At 33.9% G+C, this 13,506-nt stretch overlaps 1 protein-coding gene across 1 annotated transcript; it reads right to left on the bottom strand.

Annotated features, from left to right (window-relative positions):
* Positions 1–4,361: 4,361 nt before the first annotated feature.
* LOC134259161 (cyclin-Q-like) lies at positions 4,362–13,212 on the bottom strand (the record flags this gene model as incomplete). Its single annotated transcript, XM_062741765.1, has 5 exons — positions 4,362–4,593; positions 8,617–8,844; positions 10,204–10,336; positions 11,124–11,209; positions 13,061–13,212. Coding segments are annotated over 5 exons (692 nt in total), but the record flags the coding sequence as incomplete, so codon positions are not given.
* Positions 13,213–13,506: the final 294 nt, after the last annotated feature.

The raw sequence follows: 13,506 nt of genomic DNA, 5'->3' as shown, positions 1-13,506 counted from the left end.
AAAATGATAGTCAAAGTCATTAATTAATAATTTGTTTTTTGTCTTTTCTTTGCGCGTTATTTTTTTACTGCTTGTTCTTATTAGTCAAGAGCAAAAGTGTATTCAATGAAATGTTCAAACTCTTTTTATGATATTCTATATTTAATGGAAACGCTACCATCTTCCTAAAGTTGCTAATTCAAAAAAAAAAAAACATATTCACCACCAAAGTCTGAATAATTGATATTAAGAACGTTGAAAACAAGGTTAGAATTATTTATAGACGAGAGATCAAAATTAGACAAAATTAGAATAAGTGTTATGACTTATGAATATGTCTGGGACGGAGGGTTAAGGTTTTACTAACACTAAAAATATTTGATACAAAGTTGTTTTTCCTTTTTATGTATTTTATATTTAAGTTTATTTCTTTGTCTTTATATAATTTGAAAAGACGATTCCTTCTTTATTTCCAAGGGCTTTTGCATATACATTGTATTTTAAAAGTGAGAATATTGAGAATTTGATATAAAAGTTTTTTTAGAGTATTACAATACAAATACTGGTAATTAACAAAATAAATTGCAATTTTTTTTTTTACATAGTCGAACCTGATAAAATCATTGTTTGTCCTTAACTGATTTTCGTAGAGAGTTTGGCTTGCTCTGGTCAATTTCAATAGAATTCAATTTTAATATTATGTTCTTTAGCTCAATATTACGAGAACAGTTAAATACTAATGTGGCAGTTTTATCATTTCAGGGGTGTATGGAATAAAAATGTTGTTTTTTTTTCGTATATGACTCTTTAACAATAAAAAGCAAATTTTAATAGGTTTAAAACAAATACTGAAACTGACTTACGTTTGACTGAAAGAAATAGAACAACTGCTGTTGAGATTTGATTTCTTCACATTCATTTCTAAGAAGATTCCGAGAGACTTTCCCTCACACTTCAACATTGTATTGTTCCTTATGCACGTACAGCTACTGAACATGCTGGCGTTGCAGTAGGCTGAGCACACATCAATATAAGGACTGACTCCAGACAACGATCGAAGGATTAACAGCTGAAAGGTACAAAATATGTGTACATTTGACATGAATAATCGTATATATATCTCGTATATTGATACCTCCACTTAAAATTTGAATACTTTGGGCCATAATTAAAATATTTTTGTTTGATGTACTTAGACCCATATTTTTTAAGGTGAGTAGGTAGGAAGGAAAATATTTTTTTTTCTTTTTGCTTTACGGTATTGCACAAAATGATACCTGTCATGAAAATCACAGTCTCAGAAATTTATTCATGCTTTCATTACATACCAGATAGCTTTACAGATTTGATATTTTTTTTTTTTTAAATTACATCCTTGAAAAATTATACTGTGAAAACTTAATAAAAAAAATTTCAGATTCAAAATGCTAAAAAAAAAATGATTGGGTATAGGGATAATTTTGACCAGTCGGTCGGAGTACAGCAAATAGATTAATTTTTTTTTATTCTTACCCCGATGTTCGTAAGCATTTTCATATTCAATGAAAGTAAAACAGGTACCGAAGTTAGAAAAGAGTTGAATGGTTTCGAGAATATAAACTTACCTCCACAAAAAGAAAGGAAAGAATAAAAAAAGGACTTGACTTTAAAATAAACATCCTTCCAGCTTGTAAATCTTTATCTTGAGTAGTGGGTAGAAGAAATTGTTATACAACGGTGATATGATAAAGGGCTGTGTATGTAACTATCCCATACTGAAACATTTTGATAAACTACTAATACGTGATTTTAAAAATACATAACATGGTTTGATTTGACGCATATTAAATATATTTATCAGTATCTTCACTGATTTACAATTTTCAATTGCAATAAGTAAATAATGTACATGTACTTTATGACAGTATATATAGAATAGATAGAAAAATGTAGAAATGACAATAATATCTCCCATACTAATCTGTAAGACAAATATCCTATCTTATCATGCAGGGATGTCGTTTATTTGTGTATAAAGAAAAAAAATTTCCAGCCAGAGGTTTCACAGAAAACTATAATACTTATAAAAAGTTTCTATAAATTCTTTAAAAATGTCTTTTTTTTAATTTAAACGTGATTTTTAAATCTACAAATCTGATGAACCTTTGTATATAGTAAAATCCTTCAGTAGAAATAATCAATTCTCATATTGAATAGTTATATTTTGTATAATAGATTACCCCAAATTATCTTTCAACATAACCTATTTGATTAAGCTACATAAATCAGTCCAGCGAAATCAAATAAATGAAAGTTATCACCTTATCGCATTTAAAGTTATAATAATACGTAACAAGCTGATAAACTGTTAACATAAAATATTATTGTAAAGGTTGTCGTCTCACTGCCATTGTAAAACTTGCATATGTTACAAAAACCATGATACCACTAGTTGGTGAAGAACTAACCCAATAACCATACTACTGGTGGAAATCTAACATAAAAACCATACCACTAGTGGAGAACTAACAAAATAGCCATACCACAGGTGGAGAACTTACACAACAACAATACCACTGGTGGAAATTTAACATAAAAACCATAACACTGGTGGAGAACTAACACAATGACCATACCACTGATGGAGAACTGACACAATAACCATACTACAAGTGAAGATTTAACACATAACCATACCAATGGTGGAGAACTAACACAATAACCATACCACTGATGGAGAACTAACACAACAGCCATACCACTGGTGGAAATCTTACACAACAACCATACAACTGGTGAAGAACTAACACAATAATTATACCACTGGTGGAGAACTAACACAACAACCATATAACTGGTTAAGATGTAACACAACAACCATACCATTTGTGAAGATCTTACATAATAACCATACTACTGGTGGAGAACACAACAACCATACCACTGATGGTTAACTAACACAATAATCATACCACTGGTGGAGATCTAACACAAAACCATACCACTGGTGAAGATGTAACACAACAACCATACCACTGGTGGATAACTAACACAACAACCATACCACTGGTGGTGATCTAACACAACAATCATACCACTGGTGGAGAACTAACACAACAACCATGTATACCACTGGTGGAGAACTAACACAATAACCATACCACTGGTGAAGAACTAACACAACAACCATACCACTGGTGGATAACTAACACAACTACCATACCACCAGTGGAGATCTAACACAATAACCATACCACTGGTGGTGATCTAACACAACAACCATACCACTGGTGGAGATCTAACACAACTACCATACCACTGGTGGTGATTTAACACATCAACCATACCACTGGTGGTGATCTAACACAATTCATACCACTGGTGGTGGAGAACTAACACAATAACCATACCAACGGTGGAGAACTAACACAACAACCATACCACTGGGGGAGATATAACACGATAACCATACCACTTGTTGAGAAGTTATACAACAACCATACCACTGGTGAAGATGTAACACAACAACCATACTACTGGTGGAGATCTAACACAATAACCATACCACTGGTGGAAATCTAACACAACAACCATACAACTGGGAGAGATATAACACAACCATACCATTGATGAAGAACTAACACAACAATCATACCACTGGTTGAGAACTAACATAACAACCAAACTTTTGGTGGAGAACTAAAACAACCATGTATACCACTGATGGAAAACTAACACAACCATGTATACCACTGATGGAAAACTAACACAACCATGTATACCACTGGTGGAAAACTAACACATTAACCATACCACAATTGAAGATCTAATAAAATAACCATGATACCACTTGTAAAGAACTAATACAACAGACCATACCACTAGTGGATATCTAAGACAACCATAACACTGGAGGTCTAACTGGACTAAAAATTATATCTCTAGAGATCTGAGTTTTGAGTTGCCCAAAATAAGAGATACATTGAACATCTGTTCATCTACAACCTGAGGAATGTTCTTGCTACTTTATTATTGGCCACTGGGGTAATAAAATATTTTCAAATGACTACCCATCTTCTTCTCTGCAAAATCTGAAGATTTGTGTTAAATAAAAATGAACACAGTGACTTTCTTTCTTAGGACTTGTTTATTGTTTCTGAACACAAGAAGGTAAAGTGAAAGTAGAAACAATGCAAAATATTAATCTAAATTATATGGTGTAAAAACATCGGAAGTGTTGTTTACTCTTTATTAACTGCACTGATTTCAAAACTACTAATTAAATAAATGTTTTCATTCCATGTCAACATTTTTTAAAAACAATTTACAAGTTTAAACAACATTTCACATAATGATACATGTATTTCCATATTTCAGAAAAAAACTTAAAATAAAAAGATCTTTATAAAATGTTTTGATACAAAAGTTCTTTTAAATACAATGCAATGATATTGCATGAAGGCATTGTGAACCATCTGAAAAGTTTGTAAAATCATTAACCACTGGTTTTGAAATTTCCAATTTACACACACCATGCGAATCTCACGTCGTTGCCATAGTTTCTAAGTCATATGTCCATATAACAACTTCTATGATGTCTTTAATGATGTCATCTGTGATGTCATCAGTGAGGACCTAAAAATAGATTTTAGAAAAAGGTAAGCTTTACTATGAGTCTTAATTAGAAGAAAGGAAGAACACACTTACATGTAATACACTTCTACATTGTATTCTACAACTGGCAAAAAAAAAAATTCAGTCTGCAAAAAAATTTATCTCTAGAGCTATCATCCTCACAATGCCAGAGGTCCCAAGTCAACATGTTGCTGTGGGACCCATTGCAAATTTCATTCAATAGTTCATGGGCTGACTGTAGTGATATTTTTTGGAAAAATTACAAATCTTGATTGTTTATCTTATCTGTCAAGCAATCACAATAGGCCATTCTATGTTAAACAACTTGTAATATGTGCATCTGTGGTGTCAACTGAATCCTTTCTTTTTACATTATCTAACTATTTATGAATTTCAAAGCTTTAAATTGATTGAAGCTTTTTAATGAGAGAAACGAGCCATAAAATTTCAAATGAAATTTGCCAGGATTCTGCATCCTGTTGACTCAGGACCCCTGGCACGAGTTATGAGCTTCTGAGGTAAAAAAAAAAAAACAAAACAAAAAAAAAACAAAACAAAAAACTTCATGTACACAGATTATGATATTATTTTTCTATCTCGGAAGGTCACTATCTTTCAGTCCAGGAAAGGTCATTCTCAAAGTCTGATACTGCTAACAACACTACCTCCCTTTGAACTATGAATAGATTTGACCAAAAAGCAAGAGGCCCACGGGCCTTATAGGTCACCTGAGTACAGTGCAACAACTTTCAAATAATTAAATTTGGTTTGTGTTTTAAACCAGGGGCCATGAAATTCGCAATTCACAATTTTGAAAGAGGCACCATTGCTTATCATAATTATAGGCTTAGCATGCTTACTCTATTTACTTAATACCCAGAGGTAGATCAGAGTAAGATTAAGAGAAAATGCACTTGCACTTTATAACCAGTTGTGCACCTCATCCCAAAGGAACCACTGATCCTGGGGCCACATATTTCAAAATTTTGCAAATTTTATCATAAAATTGTTGATTAATACCAAAGAGCAGATTTCAAAGCATTAATTTATTTTCAGACTTTGTACCCCCTCCCCCTCACCTCCGACCCAGGGAGGGGGGGGGCATAAAAAATAACCATTTTGCTAGTATTAAATATATATTGGCATAAAACCCAGGACCAAAGGAAAGATTTTCAAAGAATTAATGTATTTTCACTACATAATCAATAGAGCCCCACCCTAACACCAGAACCCCTGACCCTGGGGCCGTAAAATTCACAATTTTTGAAGAGGCACTCTTGCTCATCATAACTATGTACTAAGTTTATTCAATACTTAGCAGAGAAGAAGATTTTCAAAGAAATCATGCATTTTCACTATATGATCAATAGAGCCCCGCCCTAACAAGAGAACCCCTGACCCTGGGACTATAAAATTCAAAATTTCGGAAGAGGCACTCTTGATCAACATAATTATTTACTTACATAGTTTATTTAATACCCAGAAACAGAGAAAAAGATTTTCAAAGAATTAATGCATTTTCACTATATGATCAATAGAGTTTCACTATATGATCAATAGAGTCCCGCCCAAACACCAGAACCCCTGACCCTGGGGCCATAAAATTCACAATTTTGGAAGAGGCACTCTTGATCAACATAACTATGTGCTTGGTTAGTTCATTTAAAATACCCATGAGCAGAGAAGAAGATTTTCGAAGAATTAATGCATTTTCACCAAATAATCAATAGGGCCCCACCCTAACACCAGAACCTCTGACCCTGGGGTCACAAAATTCACAATTTTTGAAGAAGCACTCTTGCTCATCATAACTATGTACTTAGTTGTACTTAGTTAGTTTATTTAATACCCAGAAGTAGAGAAGACGATATTCAAAGAATAAATGTATTTTCACTATACAACCAAAGAGCCCCGCATTTAGACTTGATCCCCTGACCCTGGGGTCATAAAATTCACAATTTTGGAAGAGGCACTCTTGCTCATCATAACTATGTGCTTGGTTAGTTTATTCAATACCCAGGAGCAAAGAAGAAGATTTTCAAAGAAATCATGCATTTACACAATATGATCTATATAGCCCCGCCCTAGCACTAGAACCCCTGACCCTGGGGCCATGAATTTCACAATTTTGGTAGAGGACTCAATGCTCATTACATTCATGCAAACAGTTTGCCTGCTTGATGTCCAGGAGTGTAGAAGAAGATTTTTAAACATTGCACTAATTTTTGTGGTTTTGGCCCCATCCCTCAGGCCCCTGGGGGCGGGGACCATGAAATTCACAATTTATGTTCCCCTTCACCCATAGATGCTTTGTGCCAAAATTGGTTGAAATTGGTGCAGCGGTTTCAGAGAAGAAGCTGAAAATGTTCAAATTTTAACACACGACGCACGACACACAACACACAACACACGACGCACGACGACGGACGAAAACAGATAGCAATAGGTCACCTGAGTAACTCAGGTGACCTAAAAAGTTGATTCGATGAAAACACTGACTAACTCTTTAAAAAATATTGCAGAACAGTGTTAATAAATTGACAAGTGGAATGTCCCAAAATATCAATTTTGTCCATTAAATTCATCAGATGGAATACAAGATTTTTTTATCTTGTCCTCTACTTGCTAAAACAAGATAAAGCAAAGGTAAAAATTTATTGTTGATACAGATTCCACATCTCTAGGCTTTTTTGAAATCAATTACAACCAAATACAGTGTTGGAATTGAAAATTAACAAAACCCAAAATTAAAATGGAAGACTATTGTTAAGTCTAGCACTGATTTAAGTAGATGTACATTTGTATATATGGTCAACAACCAGTAAATATAAATGATCTCTCCTTTATTCCTAAGTCTGACGTCTTTATCACCAATGTTTGTTTATCTAAGTGCTACAGAAAATCAGATAGCCTACTCCTGTCAAAATAATACATACAGATACCGTCTTTCTACAAGTTCAGGGATAAATCATACAATATCACTGATCAATCTTCTGCAATACACCTGAGTATTTGTTTATTTCTTTTGACTGGATTTTTTTCAGGGTTCACTCCTCTCCTATCCTTCTTTCAACTTTACAAAGTGAGACAGAAACAGGAAGCAATGTAATTATATATACACTGCAAAAACTATGATGAAATATTGTAAAAATCCTAAGTTGACTGAATACATAGAGATTTTATATTCATGATTCATTTTTAGAATATGAATACTTATCTCTATAGCTTTATGATACAATGTAGTAACTTTTAAAATCCCTATAAATTTCACTGAAATTAATGTATAAAATAATTGACTTCAACAAATGTCAGTTAATTACCTTTCTCTCCTCCTACATTAAACCAAACTAATGATAATTTCTGTTCCATAATTTGAACTTCAGAGCTCTTTCTTTTCATAAAAGCATCTTTTGAAAAATTCAAGCTTAAAATTTACCCTTATCACTCTTTTTTCAAATTATTTATTTATTTTATTTTACTTTAAATCATAGTCAATATGGCACAGGCAAGGAAAGAAACAAAAAAAATGGTTGTTTAAATCTCTTCATTTCTGCATATACAACTATAACAACAAAAATGTACAGGAAAACATGCTCAGAATGAACATGCCTATCATGAATTAATTATTACTAGCAAGTGATTTTCGTCCCCCTTGGTTTTAGACATATTGTGAAGCTAAAGGATATAATGAATTACACTTACAACAACACACAATTAACTATTCTTGGCACTCCATTGTAGGGCCATAAAATAATCATTTTCTTGATTCTCAGGCCCTCCCTCATCTCTTCCAAGGGTGCCTCATTGACCCTTTTTATTGCTAAATCAATAAACAACAAATCACCCCCCTCATCATTTTTTGAGGTTTTGTGCAATGTAAAAAGATGCCTCATCATGTTTTGGGGGCAATAAAGAAGTTAAAAAAATGCCTCCCTTCCTCACTATATTTCTTGAAAAAAAAGGCCTGAGAACCAAGGAATTAACTTTGCATGGCCTAAATATGTTCTACTGTAGTGGCTTTACCTTCCACCAGGGGACGGCGACATTACTCTGAAGCGGCACCTCAACACCGTGACATTGCAGCGCCATGTAGATTAACCCCACCGCAATGTGCTGGGGCTTGTGACGCAGACACAAGTTCCCATGGTAACTGTCCTTCAAAAATGTCCAGGCAGTACGGGCTATCGGAGTTGTCTCCCATTTGTAGGGTTCAAACCAGTCCTTGAGAAACTTGAGATAATGAAGAAGATACTGAAATACAAATCAAAAGAATTATTATTGTCATCCACTCATCAGTTAACATTATTATTATTGTCATCCACTCTCCATAGATCATCCACTCACATCAGTTAACATTATTATTATTGTCATCCACTCTCCATAGATCATCCACTCATCAGTTAACATTATTATTATTGTCATCCACTCTCCATAGATCATCCACTCACCAGTTAACATTATTATTATTATTATACTTTCATGTTAAATACTAAAATCTGATTGGTTTAGACGCAGTTAACAATCCGTTCTATTACCCTCAGCCTTAGCAACGCATGTGACAAAAGGTAACACAACGGTAATGTCACATGCATGGATATTATGCGCGTACGGTTCACCGTAGAATTCTCAAAACGTCAGTTGCGCGTTTGAAAGAACTGGAATTAACTTGACATCAATAAAAGCTTGCGTCCAATGTAGCTTACTTGAAAACAACAAACGACAGATGAAACATGCTTGCGAGTGCAGAAATAACAAAACTTTATATGATAAAAGACTCTTAGAGTATCAAACAAACAATAAAAAGGTCAGAACATCTTTTTAGAAGTAGCGAGGAGTTTGAAAGCTTTCTAAACGTGAACGTAAAGATGATCGACAATTTTTTTTTTTTGCTGACTTGATTTAAGAAGACATTCAGTATAATAAAATAAATGGTGCCTGTTTTGGAGGGTAACAGTTGAAATTGACACCCCTCGGAAAACCATTGTCAACCTCCGCTGACGCGTCGGTTGACAATGGTTTTCCTTGGGGTGTCAATTTCAACTGTTACCCTCCAAAACAGGCACCATTTATATATTGTCATCCACTCTAAATAGATCATCCACTCACCAGTTAACATTATTATTATTGTCATCCACTCTCCATAGATCATCCACTCATCAGTTAACATTATCATTACTGTCATCCACTCTCCATAGATCATCCACTCATCAGTTAACATTATTATTACTGTCATCCACTCTCCATAGATCATCCACTCATCAGTTAACATTATTATTATTGTCATCCACTCTCCATAGATCATCCACTCATCAGTTAACATTATTATTATTGTCATCCACTCTCCATAGATCACCCACTCACCAGTTAACATTATTATTATTATTGTCATCCACTCTCCATAGATCATCCACTCATCAGTTAACATTATTATTATTGTCATCCACTCTCCATAGATCATCCACTCATCAGTTAACATTAACTTTCTATTTGCTTACCTTTTCCACAGCCTTCAAAATTTTACGGTCTACTTGGTATTAGAGTCTTACAGAACCCTCAATATTAAATATATTTAAGTTATACATGTATATCTTGTAATGGTGAATTTGATACCTTGTGTGGGTGTTGATAAGAAATCTTAAACTGCAGCATTCTCAGCACAAACAGCTCACAGTTGGCCACGGTGTCTCTCAGAGACCAGAAGGCCTCCCCCATCTCCAGTGGGGGTTTACTGCGATGTAAAGCCCTAAAACACAACATAAATACATGTAGGAAGAAAAATACAGTAGAATCTTATTAGGAATTTGACAGTATGTCATTTGTATTGTAGTTTTCATAACCATCATGCTACTATATATTGCATAATTTAAATAAAATTATATTTCCTCAGTCTTACTGGCACAAGTAGTAATATTTCCTTAGTATCTATTAAAAAAGTGTGACCCTCATATTACAAATCCTGGCATTTCCAGTTGAAATAATAAGAGTTGTTGTTCTTTCAATTAGACATCAATGGAAGAAGTTGGACTGTGGAATTTGCCAATGATTGATAATTTTACAGACAATTTTCAGAAATATCACTTTTACTTTTTTTATTAAAGTTTTCTAAGAGTTGTTTTTACTAATATAATTATTTCACTGTATATCAACCTCAAATTAATCATGCACTTTCCAATGCATGGGTAATCACTTCCATTTTCATACAAAACCCAAGTGGCTGCTGTTTTTAGTGAAAATAGAAAAAAAACCTAAATTTTCAGTGAAAAATGCAAGTTATAGATATATATCAGATGACTAGAAGTAGACTTGATGTATTTGTACAAAAGTGCATGTTCACAAAACTTTTATGTAAATACAATTGTCATTTTTCGATAAATAAATCCCAATCTAATGACAGTCATAACTTTTTTCTATCAAAATATGACAAGTAATTGGGCTTATATACCTATTAGAATTTGAAAATGTTAATAATAATTAATTATCAGTCATTATGTTCAATCTTATCATTTAATCACAGTTTAATTAATCATTACCTGTAACAGACATTGACGATGTCCCTTAGTTTAATATGCTGTTCCTCTGCCTTCCCAGCTACATATAAGGCTGTGGTTGCAATCAGCTGCAAAAGTTATATCAACATAAACAAATGAAAGAAAAAGTGAGCTAGCTCACATACCCCACGCTCCCCCAAAACTTGACAGTGATACACATATTGAAAGGCACAGCTAGTGCACTTTAAATACATAGTATAGATCAAAAAGGGCAATACATGTAATTGCAAAAAATTTTCACATCAAAATGTCTTGCATATGAGGACATTTAAATGTGGAATGAAGTTTCTAGATAAATAATGGAATCAAAATTTCTTGGCATTATACAAATCCAAACATTAATTTGAAGTGGTTGGGGGGGGGGGAGAAATTTTCTTGAATAATAGGCAAAATTCTTTGGGATAAAATAATGGAATATGTCCTAAATATCTGCATAGGTGGAAGAAACTATGTACAACAGTTTAAGAGGAGTGGTGCTGACAAACTGTTCATCTGTATATTCAAAATATGGCCAAAAAGTCTAAGTTGGAAAGTGTGGAAATTCCCGGAAAAATAAAGGAATCGGAATTTCCTGGTAATATGCACATCTACATATTGTGTCCTAAATATCTACAAAGTTTAACGATATTCTGTCCAGTGGTTTATGAGGAGCTGCGCTGACAATCTGTTCATCTCTATATAAAAGGTATGGCCAAAAAGTCTAAGTTGGAAAGTGTGGAAATTCCCGGAAAAATAAAGGAATCAGAATTTCCTGGTAATATGCACATCTACATATTGTGTCCTAAATATCTGCAAAGTTTGACGAAATTCTGTGCAGTGGTTTATGAGGAGTTGCGCTGACAAACTGTTTATCTCTATATAAAAGGTATGGCCAAAAACCTAAGTATTTAGTGCGGAAAGTCCCAGAAAAAATAATGGAATCAGAATTTCCTGGAAATATGCACATCTACATATTGTGTCCTAAGTACCTGTAATGTTTGACGAAATTCTGTGCAGCGGTTTATGAGGAGTTGCGCTGACAAACTATTCATCTCTATATTCAAGGTATGGCCAAATGCCTGAGTTAAAAAGTGCGGAAATTCACGGAAAAAATAATGGAATTGGAATTTCCTGGGAATATGCACATCTACAAATTATGTCCTAAATACCTGCAAAGTTTGACAAAATTCTGTGCAGCAGTTTATGAGGAGTTGCGCTGACAAACTGTTCACCTCTATATTCAAGGTATGGCCAAATGCCTAAGTTAAAAAGTGCGGAAATTCCCGGAAAAAATAATGGAATCGGAATTTCCTAGTAATATGCACATCTACACATTGTGTCCTAAATAACTGCAAAGTTTGACGAAATTCTGTGCAGCGGTTTATGAGGAGTTGCGCTGACAAACTGTTCATCTCTATATTCAAGGTATGGCCAAATGCCTAAGTTAAAAAGTGCGGAAATTCCCGGAAAAAATAATGGAATCGGAATTTCCTGGTAATATGCACATCTACACATTATGTCCTAAATACCTGCAAAGTTTGATGAAATTCTGTGCAGCGGTTTATGAGGAGTTGCGCTGACAAAAAAAGAGGACTGACTGACTGACTGACTGACTGACTGACTGACGGATGGGTCAAAAACATTATACCTCCCGCAACTAGTTGCGTGGGGTATAAATACCAACAAAAGGGCTTCTCTAGTAATCTTCACCTAACAGGTTGTCAGCAAACATTTTGTAAAAGACAAAAGTTTCTTTCATTGACGTGGTCATTTGTTATTTATATTTATAGTAAACACGTATAAGGGAATTAGGAAAAGAGGCCTTTTCAGTCAGGTCTGCATAACTTGTCCATTTACATAACAAGTAAGCTTATCTTGCTTTAAAATGTTATACTAATTACTGTAGATATTACAACGTCTGTCTAATTTAAGCGACTTACATATGGATCATATTGTTGAAGGGAGTTCTCTCGGAAGAACTTGTGGTAGATAACAGAGGCTGTAGCCAGTGGAACTGACGTCATCTGGAGTCGTAACCCTAAAATATGTAAAATCAATAAATGTACGAGGAAATTTATTTGACATATAAATACTGGTAACAGAATCAAATTTATTATGTTCCCCAAACGGAGTTTGGGAACATATTGTTTTTACTCTGTTTCTTCTTATTATTATTAAGGTCTTCCGACTTCCTTCGGAAGACCTTATTGTTATTCGTCTGTTTTTAAGGTCTTCCGTCTTCACGGAAGACCTTCTAGTGATTCTATTGTTTCTTATTATTATTAAGGTCTTCCGTCTTCACGGAAGACCTTATAGTGATTGTATTGTTTCTTATTATTATTATTATTAAGGTCTTCCGTCTTCACGGAAGACCTTATAGTGATTC

The sequence above is a fragment of the Saccostrea cucullata genome, unplaced genomic scaffold, assembly GCF_032062105.1.
Source record: "Saccostrea cucullata isolate Sc308-1 unplaced genomic scaffold, CSIRO_AGI_Scuc_v1 ctg15659, whole genome shotgun sequence".
NCBI classification, from domain to species: domain Eukaryota; kingdom Metazoa; phylum Mollusca; class Bivalvia; order Ostreida; family Ostreidae; genus Saccostrea; species Saccostrea cuccullata.
This window is presented reverse-complemented; position numbering and strand designations above follow the sequence as displayed.